Here is a 25,578-nt window from a genome sequence, read left to right on the forward strand (position 1 = left end):
ACACTCACAAAATGTTAGCTTATATAATTCGACTGCCATTGGTATATTATAAAAAGGTTCAACATACATAGGCTGTGTCTACGTAGAACACAACTATCCAGCATTGGAAGTAGCCTACTTGGTTTACACTAACTACAAATTCTATTAAATTCAAAGACAGTATTTGAGGTCGCCAGCAATAGTGCTACCTGCATAGCCCCTTGGAGTTCCATGGTTTTTAACAGCCACTAAAAAAGGACACCTTTTAATTCGTTTAATTTACACAGTTCAAGGAGTAATTCAAAATCAGAAATGCCATTTTCCCACATTAACTGAAAAAAAAAAAAAAAGCCTGTATGTAACACTTTGTGAAGCAGGATGCTCAAATATTTTGGTCATAAACTGCTCTTTGGTCATGTATGCATCTGGCTTTTAGAAATAGAAGTATAACCACTGGACTCAGTGGACACTCAATAAACAGGTACTGAGTGTAGACAGTTAAACATTAACTTTTGAAAGCACTAACTTTCTTGGCAACTACATTTTATTACTGGGGATAGGTGATTTAAGTAGACCACAATCTACTTAAAGTACACACATTACTAAAATGTAAACACATTTCCCCTTATGATAGAAATTAAACCCTTATAGTTCTATTTCCTATAACTAGAGGGATATCTATCATCAAATCATACACCTGGGAAAAACTATATTTACTAAGTCTAGTAAATTACCATTTTCTTAATCTAACCAGAATATATGTCTTGTTTCATAAATCTAAAGAGTTCTTATAGGGCAAAATAAGAAAAGGTGTCTTTTGTTACCAGGATACCAATCATAAAAATATATTGTTTTCAATATATTGCTGTTACTGAGTGCTTACTACGTGCCAGATGCTGGTCGAAGACCTGTACATGTTTAAATCATTTGATTCTTCTAATGCCACTTTGAGTGAGATACTATTATCCTTATTTTTAGATGATGAAACAGATCAAAGAGGTGAAATAACTTGGCTAAAAACACAGGGGTAACAAGAGGTAGTAGAGCCAGGACTTAGATGCCATGACTTAGATCAGACGCAGGGAGTCTGATTCTAGAGCTCATATCCTAGACTGAATCCTGAAAGTTCAAAGTTACATAAAATACGACTCTAGAAAACAGTCCCAACCTTCTTCTATCAAACCTTTTGCCTGGGATTAAAGAGAAGGTAAACACCCTTCTTCTTATATCTTCTTTCTGATACTGTATAAGAATACAACTTTAGAATAAATAAGTAGACTATATAATAAAGAGAAGATCCCAACACACATGTTAAAGAACTGCTTGCAGGCCTTATGTGTAAAACAAATCATTTCAGAAACACTAACTGGTCTGGTCCCACCTGGAGTGGCTATAGGCAAAATAAAAGTAGATCCCTATTTCTGCCCTCTGTTCTCACCTCTCCCCCTCCTTTCTCTTTCCCTATCCTAGTGCCCACAGAGTGTGTGTGTGTGTGTGTGTGTGTGTGTACACACTGGTATTCATGCTAATGTGTGAGGAAGTTTCATGGAACAGAACATTATCCTGAGATTTCTATTAAAATTACTTGGAAATTTTATATAATAAAACCCAAAGACTTCTAAGTTCCTGTATTAATTTTGCATGGATGCTGCAACAAGGTATAACCTCGTGGCTTAAAAAATGACACTGTATTGCCTCAGAGTTCTGGAGTCTAGAAGTCTGAAATCAAGGTGTCAGCAGGGTTGGTTCCTTTGGAAGGCTGTGAGGGATGCTCTTTTCCATTCCTCTCTCTTAGGTTCTGGTATCTCAGGAATTTCTTGGCTTACAGATGGTACTTTTCCCACCTCTTCACATTGTCTTCCCATGTCTGTCTCCGTGTTCAAATTTCCCCTTTTTATAAGGACACAAGTCATACTTGTACCCAAGAAGTAATTTCTCATCTCCTCCTCTCTACCCTCCCAAATCTCTAATGACTGGTATTCCACAATCTATGTCCATGTGCAATATTATTTTGTATTTGACTATGTTTCTAAGTTGCTTCACCTGACAATAGTATCCAGTTCCATCCATGTTGCTGCAAATGACAGGATTTCATTCTTTTTACGGCTGAATAATATTCCATAGTACATGCATATCACATTTTATCCAATCATCCACTGATGGACATTTAGGTTAATTCCATATTTTCGCTATTGTGAATAGTGTTGCAATAAACATACAAGTGCTGGTATCTTTTTGATACAATGATATCTGCTCCTTTTGGTAGATACCCAGTAGTGGGACTGCTGGATTGAATGGTAGTTCTATTTTTAGTTCTTAGAGACATCTCCACACTATTTTCCACAGAGGTTATGCTTATATTCTCACCAACAGTGTATAAGCAATCCCTTATCTCTGCATCCCTGCTAACATGTTATTTTTTGTCTCTCTCATGATAGCTACTCTGACTGGCATCAGATGATATCTCAGTGTGGTTTTAATTTGCATTTCTCTGATGATTAGTGATGTTGAGCATTCTTTCCAGATACTTACTGGCTATTTGTATGTCTTATTTTAAATGATATCTCTTCATGTCTTTTGCCCACCTTTTAATGGGGATTTTTTTTTCTTGTCAAGTTCCTTACAGATTCTGGATATTAGCCCTTTGTCATATGCATTGTTTGCAAATATTTTCTTCCATTCTGCAAGTTGTCTGTTCACTCAGTTGATTGTTTCTCTTGCTGTGCAGAGGCTTTTCAGTTTAAATCCCACTTGTCTATTTTTGTTGCTTAAGCTTTTCAGGTCTTAGTCGTTATTTGCCTAGACCAATGTCCAGAAGAGCTTTCCCTTGTTTTACTTCTAGTATTTTTTATAGTTTCAGGCCATACAGTTAGGTCTTTAATCCATCTTGAGTTGATTTTTGTATATGGTGAGAGGTAGGGGTCCATTTTCATTATTCTGCATATGGCAATCCAATTTTCCCAGCACCATTTATTGAACAGGGTGTCCTTTCCCCAGTGTACATTTTTGTTGACTCTGTCAACAATCACTTGCGTGTAGATATGTGGCTTTATTCCTCGGTTCTGTATTCTCTTCCACTGATCTATGTGTCTATTTTGATACCAGAACCATGCTGTTTTGGTTACCATAGCCTTGCAGTATAATTTGTGGTCAGGTAATGTGATGCCTCCAGCTTTGTTCTTTGGGCTTAGGGTTGCTTTGGCTATTCAGGCCCCCTTTTTAGTTCTATGTGAATTTCAGGATGGTTTTTGTCTAATTCTGTGAAAAATGATGCTTGTATTTGGACAGAGATTGCATTGAATCTGTAGATGGTTTTGGGCACTGTGCTCATTTTGACAATTCTTCTGATCTATAAGCATGGAATGTTTTTCCATTTGTTTGTATCATCTACAATTTCTTTCATCACTGTTTTGTAGTTTTCCTTGTAGAGATCTTTCACTTTCTTGGTTAAATATACTCTTAGGTATTTTATTTCATTTCTGTAGTTACTGTAAATAAAATTGCCTTTTTGATTTGGTTCTTAGCTTCATTGTTATTGGTGTATAGAAATACTACTGATTTTTATACATTGATTTTATACCCTCAAACTTTACTAAATTCGTTTATCAAAATTAAGAGGTTTTGCAGGAGTTTCTAGGGTTTTCTAAATATAAGATCATATTGTTGGTAAATAGAGATAACTTGATTTCTTCTTTTGCAATCTGGATGTATTTCATTTCTTTCTCTTGCCCGAATGCTCTAGCTAGGATATCCACTACTATGATAAATAGGAGTGGTAAAAGTGGGCATTCTTGTCTTATTCCAGTTTGTAGGGAGATTGCTTTCAACTTTCCCCCATTTAGTATGATGTTGGCATATATGGCCTTTGTTATTCTGAGGTATGTTCCCTCTATGCCTAGTTTGTTGAGGGTTTCTATCATGAAGAGATGCTGAATTTTATCAAATGCTTTCTTTCTGCATGTATAATCATACAGTTTTTGTTTTTAATTCTGCTTATGTGATGAATCACATTTATTGATTTGCCTATGTTGAACTATTCTTGCATCCCTGGAATGAAACCTATTTGATCATGGTGTATTATCTTTTTAATGCACTGTGGGATTTGGTTTGCTAGTTTTTGTTGAGAATTTTGCATCTATGATCATCAGGGATATTGATCTAAAGTTTTTTTGTTTTGTCCTTGTTTAGCTTTGATATAAGGGTCATAATGGCTTTGTAGAATGAACTAGGGAGGATTTCCTCTTCCTCGATTTTTTGGAACAGTTTCAGTAGGATTGGTATCAGTTATTCTTTATACTTTTGGTAGAATTTGGTAATGAAGCCATCTGGTTATGGGCTTTGTTTGTTGGAAGATATTTTATTATCGATTCTATCTCACTGCTTTGTTATTGGTCTGTTCAGGGTTTCTATTTCTTCCTGGTTCAATCTTGGGAGGTTCTATGTTTCTAGGAATGTATCCATTTCCTCTAGGTTTTCTAGTTTATAAGCATATAGTTGTTCACAGAAGTCTCTGATGCTCTCTTGCATTTCTGTGGTAGTAGTTGAAATGTCTCCTTTTTAATTTCTGATTATGTGTATTTGGATCTCTATTCTTGGTTAGTCTAGCTAGTAGTTTATCAATTTAGTTTCTCTTTCTAAAGAACAAACTTTTCATTTTGTTGATTTTAATTTTTAATTTTTATTTATTTATTTATTTGTCTCAATTTTACTTAGTACTGCTCTGATCTTTGCTATTTATTTTATTCTGCTAGCTTTGGGTATGGTTTGTTCTTGTTTTTTTAGTTGAGATGTGATGTTTGGTTAATTTGTGATTTCTTTTTTTAAAGTACACACTTAGAGATATAAAATTCCCTCTTAGCAGTGCTTTTTTCTGTATCTCAAAGGCTTTGGTACATTGTGTCTGCATTTTCATTCATTTCAAAAAATTTTAAAAATTTTATCTGAATTTCATCATTGATCCAAAGATCAGTGAGGAATGTGTTGTTTAATTTCCATGTATTTGTGTAGTTTCAAGAACTTTCTTGGTATTAGTTTCTAGTTTTATTCCACTGTGGTCTGATATGACACTTGATATGATTTTGATTTTTTAAAATTTATTGAGGCTAGTTTTGTGGCCTAACATACAGTCTATCTTGAAGAATGTTCCCTGTGCTGATGAGTAAAATGTATATTCTGCAGCTGTTGGAATATCTGTTTCATCCTTTTGATCTAATATTCAATTTAAGTCTAGAGTTTCCTTGCTGATTTTCTGTCTCAATGATCTGTCTAGTGCTGTGAGTGGGGTGTTCAAGCCCCCCATTATTATTGTATTGCTATCTCTTTCTTTAGGTCTCGTAATATTGTTTTATGAATCTGGCTGCTCCTGAGTTTAGGGCATGTATATTTAAGACCAGTATATCCTCTTGTTGAATTGTGTTATCATTATACAATAACCTCCTCTTTTGTTTGTTTGTTTTTTACTGTTTTTGATTTAAAGCCTGTCTTATCTGATATAAGCATGGCTACTCCTACTTGCTTTTGGTTTCTGCTTGCGTGGAATATCTTTTTCAATCCCTTGACCTTCAGTCTATAAGTGTCTTTACCAGCAAGATGAGTTTCTTGTAACCAGTATATAGTTGGTTCATTTTTTAAAAAAATCCATTCTGGTAATCTGTGTATTTTAATTGCAGTATTAATCCATTTATATTCAAGGTTAATATTAATATGTGAGGGCTTTTTCCTCATAATGGTTTAACAGCTTTTGAGAAGGTACAATTCAACCCACAGCAGTTCCCATTGTTGATTTCTCTATGTGAATGTGCTAATAGTGTTTTCTGCAAGGAAACAGTCATAGTGGCTATATTAAATAGTAAAGATCTTTTGACACATTGGGTAGATCTTTCCCAATGGGAATTTAAGAAATTTACAAATGACTTAGTTACTACACCTGGCGATCACTATATCCAGCTCTACTTGGTTGGCTTGACCTGTTACTCCTGAACATTGATTAATAAATTCATTTATGCATTAATCTATTTAATTTCTCATTGTGCCCTCATCACTTACTGAGTGCTTATTATGTTTCATGCTCTATACCAGCTTCTGGAAATATAAGTTGAAATAAACACAATCCCTGCTTTCCTATTTATAAGATAAGAAACATGCTCTCCTGATGTACATATATATCAAAGAAACCACATTCACCTGGTTCTATACCAGTAGTTTCCTAAACCAGATTTTAGCTAATAACCAGTTCTACCCAGTGAGTCAGAGGCTATGAGAGATAAAAGGGATCAAAGAAATCACATGGACTAGGCTGCTGGACTTACAGAAAGTGTGGCACAGAGAAGTCCAGTAAAAAAAGTCACAAAAGAAAGAAAAAGAGAGCTTAAGTACAATTAGAATAATTATCTGTATTTCTATATTCTCATATTTTAGGATAAAGAAGAAAATGGGAGATAAAACTGTACCTGACATTAAGGAGTGACTGTGAAGTCTGTTATGAATAGTAATCACATTCTGATAATATAGTGAATTGTCCTTAGTTTTTGGAGCTGCATACACTCTAAAGTATTTAGGTAAAATGTAATGACATCTATAATTTACTTTAAAATATTTCCATCAAAAATAGATAAAACATTTAAAAGTGATAGTCATATGGAGTTCTCTATTTTTAAGTATGTTTTAAAATTTTCAAAATAAAAGACTGAAAAAAATCATATTGTTCTACAGGGAAAATTATGTATCTAACAGCTTCTTACTTGCCTCAGAATCTTACGAGCACTGGAAAAGAAGCCTCACAAAATATTTTAAATATCGAAACCATGAATTCTAAATCATAATTTTTATGCTGTTTTCTTCAATATTTTCCATCCATCACTACCTTCCAATAATAATAAGACTCTAGTAGCTATATTCAGATAGCTATCATTTACATAGGATTTCAAAACAAGAATTTTTTAATATGGCTCTAAACTGGTTTGGCTCATGTTAAGAATATATTTGAACAATAGGAACACTATTAAGCTAAGAAATGCATTCGATTACTTAAACAATTTTAAAATACTTTAATAAACAAATTGATGTTTAGTAAAATAGCAGTATTAACACATTACACAAAGTTAGATGGAAATAAAATTTAGGACAGAGTTTAATTTTATTTGAAAAATAATACTGAGAGAACTTTAAAACAGTTTATAGAACTGATCCATGAAATCTAGATATATAGGAAATTATCAAAGTTCAAAAACAATGTATTCATATGACAAACAGTTACACTGAAACAAAGAAAAATTCAGTGAAAGTATATATTTTTAAAATAATCCTATTAATGTAAAACTCATAAAATACTAACTTTAGAAGTCCACATAATTAAATTCACAGGAACTATTTCCAAAGTCTCTTTGCTTATCTGAAAATAAACAGCAGAACCTCACTAGGAAGGAAAGAGTAACATGCATATTGATCGATACTATAACCCTATCCACATAAACCCTATCCACTTTAAAGGAGTTTCACCAGCTATACCACCTAGTAATATTATAGTACCATTAAACTAAGATATATAACACTATTCTGGAGATAATAAAATATAGAGATATTACCGTAAGTAAATTTTATATTGTCTATATATAGAAGTGACTAAAACTAAATTTTACAGATGTTCAGCACAGGAAACACTACTTCTAAATAGTGATCATATTATATGCACATTACATGCAAAATTCTTACATTCACACTCCATTTTACAAGCAACCTTGATTGATAAATGGATTGTGTTAGAATTGCCTTTAGCAAACAGTAAACAAGCAGATTTAATGAGGCTTATGACCCTGCCCTATGAATATCCTAGGAACTCTGAAAGTAAGTATTTTGCCAGCAGATACAGGTTAGGTATTACAATTGCTTCTTCCAGATCACTAAATTTCAATTTTTTTTTTTCTATTTTTCAATTTCCTTAACTGTACAACAATAGGTGAGACACTTTGGAAACATAAGAAACATTACCTTCTGCAATGAGCTTTAAGTATTTGGAGAACACATTTTCATAAAATCATAGAATTTTAGAGCTAGAAGGAACCTTTGCGATCACTTAGTTGAAATCTCCTATTTTATACACTAGAAAGCCAAAGCCTATACAGGTTAAGTAATTTGCAATTCTGCTTAATGGCAGTGCTGAAACTAGAACCTAGTCTCTTGACTCTTAGTCCACCACAATTCCCAGGAATCAAGAAGGCACTGTCACAAGCATCTTTAAAGAACACAAGTATACTAACGTCCACATGTTGACATGAAGAATTACTCTCTACCTGTGAAGGCCATCCTCTTTGACCTAGTAGGCAGCTTTAGAACAGAAACACATGCAGCATAATTGGGCAAGGAGCTCTACAATCAAGGTATTCCTGGCACTGAGATGACAGATATCACATCAAGATTGGCCTCATGCCTTAAGCAGTCAATAAAGTATTTCTTGAAGGGTTATAGGAAAGGAATACAAATATACATGCTGTGAGGAATATAAAAGAAGTATAACTCAAGGAGTTCATTCTAGTTCAGAATGTAAGACAACATGAAGGCAAGTGAGACCTGAGCATTCACAGGCTTAAAATATACATTAAGAACTATAGGAAATTAGAAACAGGAAAAGCTCAGTATAAACCAGAATCATTAAGAAAGGTTTCATATAAGCTGCTGCATGAAAAGAATGTATCTGATAAACAGAGAGGTGCCTTTCCAGATGTAAGGAGAGCCTCTGCACCACTGAAATAAAAGTTGTAATCTCAAACTGCATCAACTTCCTCCAAATGACACTGGGAGATACAAGCAAGTGGGCATTACCCAAACACCACTATCGTTTTTGGTAATTCCATTGTAAGTGAGGAAATCAGAAAGATACATTTGTTTTCCAAATACTAGATCAGCACTCACAAGGCTACCTTTGGAGCTATCAATCGTGCAACACCATATTATCAACTTCCTTCAAGTCATACAGAGAGATACAGGCAAGTGGGCATTACTCAAAACACCACTATCATTTTTGATAATTCTATTATAAGTAAGGAAACCAGAAGGATACATTTGTTTTCCAAATACTAGATCAGCTCTCATAAGGCCACCTTTCTAGTTATCAATTGTGCAACACCATATCATATTCCAAAATCAGCAAGGTTTCAAAGAGAGTTTAAAAATTTAGGTTAGGTGGTCCAAGAGGATAATATCTACCTACCTATCAATGAAGCACAAATTTATAATTATAAACATAGTATTATTCAAGCATACAACATAATGCCTAACACAATAAATGATCAAAAAGTCAGTTAAAATTGATTTTTATTGTCTTTTCTAAAGACGAATCACTTCTGTAAGGACATGTTTCTTAATACAGTCATGTATTGCTTAATGATAGGGATATGTTCTAAGAAATGTATTGTTAGGTAATTTCATCATTGTGTGAACATCACACAATGTGTGTACTTACACAACCCCAGATAGTACAGCCTTCTACACACCTAGGCTATTTATGGTACAACTTATTGCTCCTAGGCTACAAACCTGTATAGCATGTTACTATAGTAAATACTGTAGGCCACTGTAACACAATAGTGTTTGTGTATCTAAATGTATCTAAACATAAAAAAGGTACATTAAAAATAAAAGATCTGAAAATGGTATAACTGTATAGGGCACTTACCATGAATGGAACTTATAGGACTGGAAGTTACACTGGATGAGTCAGTGAGTGAGTGGTGAGTGAATGTGAAGGCCTAGGACGTTGCTGTATGCTACTGTAGACTTATAAAACACTCTGTGTACACTTAGGCTACATTAAATGTGTTTAAAAATTTTCTTGGCCAGGCACGGTGGCTCAAGCCTTTAATCCCAGCACTTTGGGAGGCTGAGACAGGTGGATCACCAGGTCAGGAGATCGAGACTATCCAGGCTAACACGGTAAAACCCCATCTCTACTAAAAAATACAAAAAACTAGCCGGTGGAGGTGGCGGGCGTCTGTAGTCTCAGCTACTCGGGAGGCTGAGGCAGGAGAATGGCGTAAACCCGGGAGGCGGAGCTTGCAGTGAGCTGAGATCCGGCCACTGCACTACAGCCTGGGCGACAGAGCGAGACTCCGTCTCAAAAAAAAAAATTTTTTTTTCTTTCTACAATAATAAATTAACCTTAGCTTACCTTATCATATTTATAAACTAGTTTTAAAAAACTTTTTGACTCTTTTGTCATAACACTTAGTTTTAAACACATTGTATAACTGTACAAAAATACTTTCTTTATATCCTCATTCTACAGGCTTTTTCTATATTCATTTTCTTTTTTATTTTTTAAACTTTTTGTTAAAAAATAAGACACAATCACACACACATTAGCCTAGACCTACACAGGGTCAGGATCATGACTATCACTGTCTCCACATCTCATCCCCTTGGAAGGTCTTCAGGGGCAATAACATGCATGGAGTTGTCCTCTCCTATGATAACAAACAATCTTCTGGAACACCTTCTTAAGGGCCTGTGTGAGGCTATTTTACTGTTAACCATTTTTATATAAGCAGAAGGAATATATTCTAAAATAATAACAAAAGTATAGTATAATAAATATATAAACTAGTAACATAGTTGTTTATTATCATTATCAAGTATTATACAGTGTACAAAGAGCAGCAGAGGTTTGTTTATACCAGCATTACTGCAAACGCATGAGCAATGTGTTGCCCTATGGCATTACTATGGCTATGATATTACTAGGCAATAGAAACTTTCCAGCTCCATAATAATCTTACAAGACCACTGTTGTATATGTGGTCCGTTGTTGACTAAAACATCATAATATGGTACATGATTTAATAAAATTGAATAATTTAATTTTAAATTTTAATTTATATTTTTAACCAAACCAGTATAGGGGATGAACTACATTTCCTCTACTAATAACGACATGACCACTGTTGTTGTAGCAAGTACTACAATAAAAATTACAAACTTTCATAAATAGTCCCTCTCCCCCTAAAAAACTTGGAAAAATATAAGATTTTAAAAAAACACATAAAACAAGATGAAAACACAACAAATATAGTAACAAATGTATACCAAATAGCACAGGAATAATTTTTATTTAAAAAAAACTATAGACGAACAAGGAGACAGAAACACACTAATAAGAGTAGACGTTTAAACACCTCTCTTAGCACAAAACAGCTTAGGTGGACAAAAAGTAAATAAAGATACAGATGACATAAACAATATAGTGAATAAGGTAGATCTTTTGGATTTTTGTTGCATTTTACACTCTGAAAATAAGACTACCTTTTTCTCAAGCAAACATGGAAGACTGACAAAAAATGATCAGCTTTTAAGTCACAATTAAAGCATCAGAGGATTCCAAAGACTAAACTTATTATAAACAATATCATAATAATATTGTGATAAGTCTAGGCATTAATAAAAACAGTATTTAAAGGCCCTTCCACATACAAATTTAAGAATTTCCTACTGAACTACTTTTTTGGTGAAAGAAAAATACAACCTTTCCAAAAGAATAAAGAGAACAAAAGCATTATATATCAAAATCAATTAGATATAATATAAAACAATAAGGGAGGAAAATTCATAGCCTTAAACTCTTATGGAAGGATACCCAATTGGAGAACTAGAAAAAGAAGACAAAGGTAAAACTAAAAGAGTACATATGAAGACTTAATAAAGGAAAAATCAGAAATTAATAATTAGAAAAAAAAATCTCATTAATGAATCAAAATTGAACTTTGTTGAAAAATTAACAAAAGGGACTACTACTGGTCACCTTCACCAGGATAGAAAAAGGAAGAAAACAAAATAAAATTTAAAATAACTAGAGAGAAGCAATCATTGAAGTAGGAAAAATTTAAGTCATAAGAAACTACAATGCAGACCACCGCACGAATAAATTTGAAAAAACAGAAAACATGTATAACTAAAACAGACACCCAAATAGAGATAAAGAACTTAAACAACCAATTTCCATAGAAAAAAGTAGAGAATCACAAAGAATTACCTCACAGAAAAGCAAAAGAATCAAATAGTTTCACATTCAAAGACCAGATGGTTCCAATGTAACAGAAATAGTTCTAAAACACAGAAAATAAAAGCTCCAAATCCTTTACATGAACAAAATATATTGGTAGCAAAATATGATAAAAACAGAACAAAATTAGAAAACTATAGATCAATATCACTTATGAATATCAATATGAAATCACTTCATAAAATGTTAGTGAACTTCAACACTATACTAATATTATGCCATAACAAATTGAGATTTATTCCTTAAAAGTAAGGTTGGTTCAATATTAGAAGCTCAGCAATATAGCACATTAAAAGATTGGAGACAAATATGATTTCTATAGATGTTAAACAAAACTCTGAAAAAATTCAATACTCATTCCATAAAAATTAAAAACATTCAAGAACATAGGAGTTGACAGATATTTTCTACACTTTATAAACAGATACACACACACTCATATTCACACATATATTCACACACATATACACAAACCTTAGTCCTAAAGCCACCATCACATTTAATGGGGTTATACTTCAGGCATTTCCAATAAGATTAGGACGAGTAAAAGATGATTACTACCTTTCTTACTATTTAATACTGTATTGAATGTACTAGACAATGCAATTAGACAAATCAAATACAAGAACTGTAAAAGAAGAAAAACTACTGTATCTACTTGCATATGACAGTTTTCTAAGAAAACTCTAAAGACCATTACTAAAACTACTCCGAACCACAAAATAATGCCGTAAATTAACAGGATAGAAAATTAATGCAGGGAAATAAAATTTTTCATATATATAAACAAAAATCATAAGAAATAATAGAACAAATCCATTGACAATATCAACAAAAAGGTATATTTTGAAACAAACATAATAAGAAATATGCAAAACTAGTAAGAGGAAAGCTTTAAAATAATCCTAAGGACCTAATGCAAAATTGATGAAAAACAAAAACATTCTTTGTTGTTATATGAACAACTATACATCATAAAAATGTCAGGTCACCCCAAATTAATTTTAAAACTTAATGCAATTTCAATGAAAATGCCAACAAGTATTCTTTTTAAATGAAACTAAACAAAATAATACAGAAAATCCAGTATAAATAGCTAAGATAACACTGAAAAAGAAGAACTACAGGGAACTACTAGTCCAATCCAATGTTAAATTACATTATAAAGCTTCAGAAATTAATGCACCAGTATTTATGGCTGGTATTGTTATATAAATAGACAAATCAGTGGGATTCAACAGAAAGTACAGAAATAAAACCAAGTACATGAGGAAACTGAGTATATAATAAAAGCAGCAACTAATATTACTGAAGCAAAGATATATTTTAAAATAAATAGTGTTGGAACAACTGGAAAACCACTTATAATAAACTCTAATGAATAAGAGAGCTTTAAGTTTAAAAAATGAAACCAGGTGGAGCAAATGACATATCACACATTGCCGATGGGAATGTATAACGGCACAATCACTCCAGAAAACAACTTTGCAGTTTCCAAGTTTCCACACTTTCATATGACCCAGAAATTCCACTCCTAGTTATTTACTGAAAAGAAAATGAAACATATGTCTCCACAAAAGCCTGTATGTGAATTCTTGGCTTATAGCAACTTTACTTATAATTGTCAAAAACTGAAAACAATCCAGATAGCCATCAACAGGTGAACAGAGATCATCGCAGTTTTCAGTAGAATACTACTCAGCAATAAAAAGGAATAAACTACTAATGACCTACAAAGATAAATCTCAAAAGCATTATGTTAAGTGGAGGAAGACAGACATACAACAGTACATACGTTATAATTCCACTTACATACCATTCCTGAAAATGTAAAAATATAGGGACAGAAATCATCTCCAGGGGCTGGGAGCAATGCCAGGAGAAGGGAACTAACAGGAATGAGAGAACTTTTGGGAATGAAAGAAATGCTCTACATCTTGGTGGCAGTTGTGGTTACATGATATATACATCTGTCAAAACATACCAAACTGCACATTTAAAAGGGTGACATTTACTGTTTGTAAATTATATCTCAAAAAACCTAATCTTTAAAAAGTAGGCAGATATTGCCAAATTTCCCTTCCACTAACTTTATTTTCCTATAGCCATTTAATTTCAATTCCCAAAGGGCATTCTAAAAGTGCTGGTACCTTTATCAGCCTCAATATTATCAGACTATTATTTTAGACCTCTCCAATTTGATAAGTCCTTTAAAAAGGGTGTCTCGCTGTTTTGGTCACCTTATCTTTTCATTTTTTGCAAAGGTGGCCTTTTTTCCTGTTTCTAGGACAGTCATATTTCTTCTCTGTTCTATTTATTCATTCCTTTCGATCACTGCTTTAACAAGGTATTTTGTGTTTTTCTTCTTATTTTTTTAGTACTGGCTAGATATTCTCAAATATTTGTTATAAATCTATTTCCCAGTTTCTCATTCACCTTTCATTTTGAAGAAATTTTAAATATACAGATATCTTAAAATTTTAAAGCTGTCAATATTTTCAGTTAAGATTTTTGTTCTATTTTTATTCAGAAATTTAACCCATGCAGAGACTAAATATTCAATTACATTTTTTCTAATTTTTTATAGACTCATTTAACTCTTTAAACATGTGATAATGTAGTAACAACTAGGTATATTGTTATTTAAATTTAAATTAAGTTAAAAATTCATATAAATATATAATTCATATAAAAATATATTAATATAAAATATTTAACATTATATTAATCATATTAATATAATATAAAAATTCATATAAATAATATATTAATATAAAAATATTAATATTTTAATATTTAAAAATATAATCTATGTTTTTTAAACAGACTATATTTTTTATAGAAGTTTTAGGTTTGATTTAGGTGAGCAATGTAGGTAGAACTGAGTGGAAAATACAGCGAGTTCCCATATACCTCAAGCCCACAATGCCTCTCCAACTATCAACATCTCTCACTAGAGTGGCACATTTTTTACAGTGAATGAACGAACCTACAATGACAATCATTATCATCCAAAAGCCACAGTTTACATTACGTTCACTCTTGGTCTTGTCCATTCTATGGATCTTAACGACCAAATGATGACATATATCCACCATTATAGTAGCATACAGAATGGTTTCACTGACCTAAAAATCCACTGTGCTTCACTCATTCATCCTTCCTCTCCCTTCTAACCCATGGAGATAGTAAAAAATTGATCTTTTTACTGTCTCTATAGTTTTGCCTTTTCCAGAATATCATATAGTTGAAATTATATAGTAATGAGTCTTTTCAGATTGGCTTCTTTCACATAGCAAAATACATTTAGGTTTCTTCCATGTTTTTTCATAGCTCAAAAGTTCATTTCTATTTAGCAATGAATTTGGATGTATCAGTTTATCCATTCACCTGTTCAAGGACATCTTGGTTACTTCAATGTTTTGATGAGTATGAATAAACGAACTATAAGCATTCATGTTCAGGTTTTCGTGTGGATGGAAGTTTTCAACTCATCTGGGTAAACACTAAGGAGCACAATTGCTGCTTGGTATGTTAAGAGTGTCTACCTTTCTAAGAAACTGCCCAACTGTCTTCCAAAGTAGCTGTATCATTTTGCATTCCCATGAGCAACAAATGAGAGTTCCTGTTACTCCAGATACTCATTAGCAGTTGGTATTATACTGACCACGTTTCAAGTACTAAGCCGCATATTGCTAATGGCTACCATATTGGACAGTCAAACAGAGTATTTTCATCATTACACAATGTTTTCATAGAAAAGCTTCTCTGCTTAAAACCTTTTTTTTTTTTTTTTTTTGAGACGGAGTTTCTCTCTTTCCCAGGCTGGAGTGCAATGGCGCCATCTCAGTTCACTGCAACCTCCGCCTCCCGGGTTCAAGCAATTCTCCTGCCTCAGCCTCCTGAGTAGCTGGGATTACAGGCACCCACCACCACACCTGGCTAATTTTTGTATTTTTAGTAGAGACGGAGTTTCACCATGATGGCCAGGCTGGTCTCGAACTTCTGACCTCAGGTGATCACTCACCTCGGCCTCCCAAAGTCCTGGGATTACAGGCATGAGCCACCGCACCCGGCCTCTCTGCTTAAAACTTAATTGGTTATACAGTAGGAAATGATGAACTAATGTGACAGTGTTTTAACCTCTACATAAATCCATCTCTACTCCCACTGGATTTTGATGCTTCTTTGTTTATCTATATTTGCTCAGAAATTCAAATTCCTGCTCAGCCACTTCTTAACTATGTGCCCATTAACATATTATTTAACCCCTCTGACTCTCAGTTTCTCATCCTAATTATTCATTAGTTTGGTACAAAGATTAAATTAGATAAGCAGGTAAGATAAATTACAACATTCATCATGTTACGCCCTCATTTGTAAACTCTTCTGGGTTAGAAGTTTGTTTTCTGAATGTTTCAGTTTCACACATTAAAGACCTTTACTAAAAGCAAAGGTATGTATTTACCCGGTCTGGATTTTTGTAACCCAAAAGTAGATTTGCTGCTTTTATATCACCATGAACATATTCATTTTCATGTATATATTCCAGTACATCCAACTGTGAAAATAAATAGATAAAATAAGGTTATACTGCTATTTATTTAGAACTCATGATCAATTCCAACATTTTGAATATAGAATAACGTAGGTTTTTTTCATATTAACAATGACAGAGCAATGTATTTCACAATTACTGATTATTCTAAAATATCACATCTTCTGGTTGCTCATCCTAGAAAAAAGTAAAATGATCCTCAAAAATCAAGTATTTTAGTTGAAGTTCTGATGGAAGAAAATCAGGATTCAAAAATGCTTATGCCTAATTCCTGATAGCCCAGTAGCCAAACCGCACTGCACAAAGAGGAAAAACAGCATAAAATCAGAGATCTATGGTGAAATAATATTGAAGCCCATTCAGCAATTCCTCACCTAAGTAATAATTATAAATCAAGCCTTGAGAATCTCAGAACAAAATGTCATGTCCATGAGCAAAGGGAAAGGTATTCTTCCTCTGTATGCTAATAGAAAACTCCTTAGCTTCATCTCTAAAGCCCTTCAGCCTTGCATGTTACATACACTTAGTACTAAATAAACATTTGCTGGCTTGGAGGATGGATAAACGAGAAAATTAATGCATTGTATTTGCTGCATCCCAATCTGGCATAAGCAGCTTCATGCTACTGAAAGTGAAAAAATGAGACTTAAACCAAATACAAACATATAAGACAAATATGTAGCATAAACAAACGTGTGCCTGAGTGCTACTGAGAGTGCATTGCTTTTGATTTGGCAAAGTATATTTTATTCATTGCCACAACTAATTATTGCCACCATCCCAAACTCATAATAAAAACTTTATAGCACCCCCCTACCATCACATGTTTAAAATGGCTGACAATATATTTTGCCATAATTTGCACTGTTATAACTGACAAAAGAAAGGTTATTCTTACAGCAATGAAAGCTTGTTCTGGTATGTAAAACAAAGCTCTGAGGAAAAAGAAGATCAGACTGGAGAACCAAAGCCTAATTGAGTTTGCAGTGCCAGACACAGCACATTCTGTCACTTACAGAGCCCATTGTTATCAATTTCACCAAAATAGCCTCTTCTCCTAACAACTGATGTCTCTAGGGCAATAATCCTTCATTCTCTAATAATTCCACAAAGGGAAAAGATTTCTATATTGTAAGAAGTAAATAATTTGGAAATGGAGCATGTGAAATAAGTAATTCTTTCTTACCATTCGGATACCTAATTGCAGGACAGTTGACTTTTTAAAGGCACCATTCTGGCCTGAGATCTTCTGTAAATCTATTCCTAGTCTTTCTATTACCATAAATCTGTAACTGTAAGAAAGAAGCATCAAAAAGAGATCATCCTGAGAAAGTAATGCTTGAAGCTGTCTATTTAATTTGAAACAAGAAAAATCACACTCAACCTAATAACTAGGTATAATGCAATATAAACCCATTAGAGAATGAATGCACATTCATAATTCTGCTATTCTTTTGCAGAAACTGCTCAGTATTTACTCTGCAGCTGGTTTTATAGAAGAGAAGGCTGTACTGAACCATTCACACTGTTTTACATAATGAAAAAATCTTTTTAAATTAGAAAGTACTGAATGCAATTCATTTTGACTCCATGACTTTCTTATCATATGGCCTTGAACAAATTACTGTCCACACATGATTTTTTTTTTTTTTTTGGTTTTGGTTTTTGTTTTGTTTTTTGAGACAGACTCTCACTCTGTCACCAGGCTGGAGTGCAGTGGCACAATCTCAGCTCACTGCAACCTCCACTTCCCGGGTTCAAGCGATTCTCCTGCCTCAGCCTCCCAAGTAGCTGAGACTACAGGTGTGCACCACCACACCCAGCTAATTTTTGTATTTTTAGTAGAGACGGGGTTTCACCATGTCGGCCAGGATGGTCTCGATCTCTTGACCTCATGATCTGCCCGCCTCAGCCTCTCAAAGTGCTGGGATTACAGGCCTGAGCCACCGTGCCCAGTCACATGAATTTTATATTTGTTTCTTGATAAGATCATGTTTACCTTTTCTATACATTTATAAACATGTCTTTTATTAAGTGCACTTCTTCCTTTTCTGTTCTATTTGGCACCTTCCATACCTTCTTTCCTTCCCTTCATTTATATATCCACATCAGCCCCTATTCTATATTTATGTATGCATACACAAACACACACATTTAAGAATTTGGTTTACAAAAATGTGATCATATTATAAGTACTTTCTCCATCTTACTTTTTTCAATAGTATCTCATATCAAAATCCTTCTAAGGCAACTAGTATAGCTCTAATGGACTTCTTTAATGGGCTACATATGACATAATATGGGTGTACCAAGATTCAATCAGTCATTCAGTCCCCTAGTGGCAGCCCTTTACTTCAAGATTACTGCTTGCTTATTTTTTTTATTTAAACCATTTACAGACCATTTGAACAAAGTACTGACATCTGAGCTTATTTTCTCATCTATGAAATAAAAATAATATCACCTATTTTAATAGGCTATTCAAAGGACAAAAAATAAAGTATATAAAAATCTCTGGCACAAAAGGGTAAATAAAAAATGACAGACTTTTTTTCTTTTTTCAAACACTATTAATAAATTATATACAGGACTAGCCATATTTGGTGGTTTTAAAGATATTTCTATAACTTATTTGTTGTGCTTCTCTTCAAGAGATAGAACTTAATTCTCCTCTCTCAGGACCCATGGATCTATCTAGTGACTAGCTTCTAGCAAAGAGAATAAAGCAGAAGTGATAATATCCCTTTTAAGATTAGATTACAAAAAACGATGACTTCCTTCTTGAGTACACTTGTGTGCATGCTCTCTCCCCTTCCCCCCATTAATTGCTCTAGAGAAAGCCAGCTCTTTTTCATAACACTCAGGTAGCTTATGCAAAGACCCACATGGTCAGGAAGTAAGAAGGCCTGCCAACAATCACATAAGTAAATTAAAAGCAGATCTTCTTAGGCCTACCAGTAGCCACATGAGTAAGCTTGAAAACAAATACTTCCCCAGATGAGCCTTGAAATGAATGTAACCCAGCAGACAGCTGACTATATATCCTTATTACAGATCCTGATCTAGAATCATCCAGATAAGCCACTTGCATTCTCCTCACCCACAGACACTAAGACAATACAAGCTTGTGGTTATAGGTCAATATGTTTTGGTAATTTGTTACATGGCAACAGTTAACTCATAGACCACATAAGGAATAGTTATAAAGAAATATTTGATTATAATAATTCCATTTTACCTTTTTCCCTTGAATTCAGTCAGACCAGATCCATAAAACAGAGGAATTCCCAAATAATCAAGTTGTTTGCGTTCTATCCACTTTTTGACTACAAAGACAAATTTATTTTTAAAAAGATTCATGTTATTTCAAAAGATACTTCTTACCTTTCTACAAATTTACTTAGCTAACCAAAAAAGTAATTAGATCTTCCTAGAATATAACTTTTTTTTCAATCAAACATCTCTTTCTAATAGGCCCAAACTGTTACCACTATAATTAACAAAAAATTAGAAATTTTTAAATTAAATCAATTAAAACAAGTCATAGTCTTTGTATATTGATACCATATATATTAATGTTTCAGAAAAAGAATTCATTACCTTATATGCTAGCTAAATTTCTAAACATAACATATGTTAACTGCCAAAGATCAGTAGACAGATGGCTTTTTCTTCCCTATTACTTCAAAATCTAAAACTATAATGGACAAACAAACAAACAAACAAACAAAAAACAAATTGGGCAGAAAAATCATCCTACTTTGAAATTATTTTATACAAAAACTGGTTTTGATTAGTTTACAAAAAATCAAATCCACTTAAATAATCAGTTAACTTTCATCATTTTTTCATGACTCTAGCCTATGTTTTTATGTTTAAAACAGCTCTACTGAAAACAATCAAGTTGAATGGATTCTATTTGTCACTCTGACATAGTTTAAGCAATTAGTAAAGACTACAGTCTTAATGTTTAGAAGACTTTATTAAGAAAAACTAAGTTAAATATTGAGGCCAGACCCATCATTCTTACTCTTAAACATGATGTAAAGGACCTTGACTATACAGTCATTACTCCTGTCTACTTCTTTAATGTTTTTCTTAGCCCATCCATATCACATGCATAAAACGCTGTTATTTTTCCTCTCTGCTCATATTCATTTCCCATTCAAATCTTCTAACTGGTCATTCTTAAACTTGGTATCCAGCTCCAATTAATTTTCCAACATTCAAGTTTCTAACATTTTCTTAAACATCTTAAAGTTTAATCATTTTCACACACCTTGCCCCAATCCATTCTAATATCGTTCCTTTTTCAATACATTTATCTGCTTCCCATTTTAATGTTTTTTCCTTATAGTCGTCCTATCCAAATGGTTTACTGTAAAAGAAATAATTTCATTCTACTATCTTTTACACTTAGGGAACTCTTGGTAGCTTAGATTAACAACCTAACATTTTATGTAAAGTAGTAGAAACAACTTTGACTTAAAATATATAACCCATTATGTATGTCATGTCAAGATTTGTATACCATCTGTCTTGCTTTTATATGTTGTAACAGTTAACTGTATCACTTTACAATAAAATTTCTATTGAAAAGAATTTTCCAGAAGGCCAGAAAAAGACCAAAATATCAACACTCACTTTAGCAAGCACATATATGGAAGTAGCTTGATTTGCTAATTTTACTTACTATAGTCTTTTTTTGCAACTCTCTGATAAAATTTAAGTTCTGAAAATAACGGGCCATTTTCTTGATATTCCTATAAAAAAAAGAATAATTAATTTTACTAGAAAAAAATAATCCTAAAGAGGGAATTGTCATTTCAACTGTGAAAATATGAACATATATATGTAGTATATAATAGTACTTGAATCACTTTTTATAAAACATAGGCACCAGATTTCTACTAAAAGTCTCAGAAAACACTAAATAAACTTGAAGAATCTAATTTTTAAACAACATATTGTACAACTATCCCTATACAGTCTTACACATAAAAGTAGTTTTCTTACAGAAAACACTTATTAAAAGCACTGAGAACTGTATACATAAACATACACAGACACTCACTGTATACCAACATATACATCCGGGTGATACACAGCAAACTCTCCTTGTGATCCACTCACACATGATACCTTTACTGAATGGTCTACTGTATTTCATTCATTATACTAGGTACAGGGGACACAAAAAGAAATAAAATCCTATGCTTGCCTTTAAGGACCTTACCATCTTGATTAAAGAGGTGGAGAGGGTGGGAGGACATTTGAGAGGGAAAGAGAAAGAATAGCTAGATAGGTAACATACCAGGGTAATAGTTGGCAATACAGAAAAACAAAGGTTCTCTAGTGTCAATGTTTTAACAACGTGAAAATAGATCATAACATTAGGTTTACTGATAAGGCAATAGTTATAAAAATTAAGGTGAAAAACATTCTTTTTGTGGGGGGGCGAGGGGGCGGGACACAGTCTCACTCCGTCACCCAGGCTGGAGTGCAGTGTCACCATCTCGCCTCGCTGCAAGCTGTCTCCCGGGTTCACGCCATTCTCCTGCCTCAGCCTCCCGAGTAGCTGGGACTACAGGCGCCCACCACCACGCCTGGCTAATTGTTTTGTATTTTTAGTAGAGACGGGGTTTCACCGTGTTAGCCAGAATGGTCTCCATCTCCTGAACTTGTGATCCGCCCGCCTTGGCCTCCCAAAGTGCTGGGATTACAGGCGTCAGCCACTGCGCCCAGCCAAAATATTCTTAAAGCAGAAAAGGAAAAAGTCAAATATATGTGAAATACAAATCTATGAGCAACACTTACCACTTTTACTACATGTCTTGCATCTTTCTCTGGTTTATTTGTGGGGAAAGCTGCAGGAAAAAAAACACACACATACACACACAATGGAGAAAAATAGTTATTCCCAATTACTGAATACCTACCATATCCCAAACACTATGCAAAGCACTTTACATATGTAAGTTTATTATATCATCCCAACAACCTTTTATGGTAGTAGGAATAAATCATCTCCATTTTATACAAGATGCTACTGAAGTTTGAGACATTGAATGAATAAATTGCTCACTAAGAGGAAATATATTAGAGATAGAAACTCAAAACTGCCTGACATCACAGCTGATACACTTTATCATAAACCATATTCAAATATTTAAATACAGAATCAATAGCAGTATGAATCATATAGATCCAAAATGTGGGGGAAAATATTTTATACATATATGGCATTAAATCCAATATATAATACACAGTAAAATCCATTGATTCAATTGCACTAAATTAGACTCCACAATGATTCAGAAATAAAAATTGATTCAATTTAAGTAGAAAGTTCAAAACAATTTATACTTGACAAAATTCTAGAATAAGCAAAGTTAAAATGAGAATAAAGTCTTTAAAAATATCTTCTGAACCTACCAATCAATTACTTTTACATTAAAGAATACATACCTCATAAATTCATTTCAATTTCAAGTTAACCTTACTTCATTTAATTCTTATTTTCCATTTGTAGTTCAGATGGTATAATCCCTACTTTTAAAATCTCCAGTGTTCACATTTTAAAACGAATTAATCTTTTCCTCTACATTACCTAAATTATTAAAAGATTACCGTTTTCATATCTCAATAAGAGAAATTTACACGTATATTTATTTGTACTGCAAAAGACTAAAACTTTGTCATTCGTTCATTTGTTCACTCTCCATTCATTCATTCCTTTACTCATTCAAATAGCTAAAATATTTATCAAGAAGCTAGAATATGCCAGGCACTGTGTTAAGTGTCCAGATGATGTTTGAAGGAAAGAGAAAGGAAAAAAGGTGGAACTAGTATTGTTTACAATTGAAAATCAGTAATAAACAGACTTGAAAACAGGATCAAATTCTTGAGATACAATATATTTATATATATTAAATATATTTATTAAAATGCTGTGTCCTATCATTAATATTATCCTTTTCTTTTTTCTAATTCTATCAGCTGTTCCCTTTTTTCCAATAATTCACACCTTAGATATACATATGTCACAAATTTAATAAAATATATAAATTGTACATTACAGTTGAGCCAATCATATACAATTTTTTTAACCGTTCTCCAAAGTTTTTAATATCAGTAATGCTACTAGCCAGTTGAAGAAGGTATTATTTCAAATTCTAGCTAATATTAAATTGTAAATCCAGACTTCTTTACAATAACAAAGAAACTAAACTTACTTATAGTACTTAAAATTATCATTTCATCTTCATTCATGTTATTTCATTTTTACCCATGCAATAGTCCCAAGGAAACTGCAGGAAGAGTGGATTAGCTAGACCTACTTTCTTCTAAGAAGAAAAGTTAAGAAAGTATATACAGGGGACAGAGTCAAGTCTTGGTATAGAAGAAGTGGTGAGAAAACCTTTGTTCCCACCCTATGACAAACTATTTTACTAGTATGGTTCCCAAGGCTAAGGAGAAATACCCTGTTCCAACCTTGGCCCACATAAAACAGTACCTACTCTAGGCAAGTATCTTTGCTACCTGAGGTAGATGTCAGTAGAAACTTTTGCCTCTTGTCTAAAAGCAAGTGACCACAGCAGCAAATAAATCTTTAAGCCCAACAGAATGTAATAAGCTAAAAAGTACAGAAGAAAATTGGGAGTTTCACACAGATAAATAACAGATTATGTTACCATAGGAAAAAAGAAAAAGATGTCCAACCAGTCCAAGGCCTGACTCCTTGCTGATTTCAATCATTATATCCCTAATACTTTATAGTCTGAATTTTCCTTTCACATTATTTCAAGTGAACATAGTCATGTGTTGACACATACTTGAAAATCTCTACAGTCATCATTTGATAGCTACACAATAGTCTCTATAAGCTTCCACATCAGGTTATATTGGAGGGTCTAAATCTAAAATCAATAGACTAGAAAGCTCTTAGAGGCGGGTGCTTCATATAAACAAAGAGATTGTTCTGGTTACCACATGGGTCTTTTTATAGTAGAATAAGTAATCAATTAACAAAACAATTACTTTCTACTGTAAGCCAAGCCCCATTATAGCTAGTGAAATTAAATGATGAAACACACACACGCATACAGGGACATGGTATATGCTTTTGCTGCCTGGTGGAGAAATCTAAAATGTCTTGGATTATAAGATGCATCATTAAATACATATATGCACACCCATGGTCATAGCAGCATTACAGACAATTAGCCAAAAGTGGAAGCAACCCAAATGGCCATGGACAGATAATTAAACAAAAGGTGGCATATACACGGAATGGAACATTAATCAACCTTAAAAAAGAAGGAAATCATGTCACATGCTACAACATAAATGAACCTTGAGGACATTAGGCTAAGTAAAATAAGCCACACCACACACAAAAAGACAAATACCATATGATTCTACATTTATGAGGTATCTAGAGTACTTAAATTCATAGAAACAAAAAAAGTAGAATGTTGGTTTCCAGGCACTGGGAAAAGAGGAAAATGGAGAATTACTGTTTAATGAATATAGAGTTTCAGTATTGCAAAATGGGAACGTTCTGGAGATCTGCTGCACAACAATGTGAATATACTTAACACTACTGCACTGTATACACAAATGCAGTTTTAAAAATTCTGCAGCCTTATGGGCTACCAAAGACAAAGATTCTAAAAGAGGGCAAACTGAGAAGCTATCAGGTTGGCCTGAGAAGAAAAAGAGTTTTGTCCAAGAAATGACAAAACTATGTTGCCAGCTATCTCTTTGCCGGAAGCATAGAGACATCTAGGGAGTTAACAGTACTTAGACTAATTTGCATGCATGAAGAAGTAAGGGCGACAGAATTCTATATGGTGTTGTTGGCCTTATCCCACTAACAACAGAACTCTATCGTAAATTGTGGCAGTACACATATTTTTTTCAATAGGAAGAAGAATCACAGCAATAAGTTCAAGAGAACTGCTAGAGAGGGTATGGAAGGATATGACGA

The 25,578-nt window shown here is 33.3% G+C and overlaps 1 protein-coding gene across 5 annotated transcripts in view; it reads right to left on the reverse strand.

The window, feature by feature from the left end:
• The window catches only part of VRK2 (VRK serine/threonine kinase 2), a 111,034-nt gene that overhangs the window by 53,363 nt on the left and 32,093 nt on the right, over positions 1-25,578 (reverse strand). For all 5 annotated transcript variants that reach the window (XM_050754247.1, XM_050754246.1, XM_050754250.1 and 2 more), the window contains exons 3-7: positions 22,404-22,453; positions 21,280-21,349; positions 19,825-19,912; positions 17,773-17,878; positions 16,497-16,589 (exon numbers count right to left, since the gene is read on the reverse strand). In XM_050754247.1, the coding sequence (XP_050610204.1) occupies positions 16,497-16,589; positions 17,773-17,878; positions 19,825-19,912; positions 21,280-21,349; positions 22,404-22,453 (407 nt within the window). The remainder of the gene's footprint in view (positions 1-16,496; positions 16,590-17,772; positions 17,879-19,824; positions 19,913-21,279; positions 21,350-22,403; positions 22,454-25,578) is intronic.

Source organism: Macaca thibetana, chromosome 13 (genome assembly GCF_024542745.1).
Source record: "Macaca thibetana thibetana isolate TM-01 chromosome 13, ASM2454274v1, whole genome shotgun sequence".
In the NCBI taxonomy this organism is placed as follows: Eukaryota; Metazoa; Chordata; class Mammalia; order Primates; family Cercopithecidae; genus Macaca; species Macaca thibetana.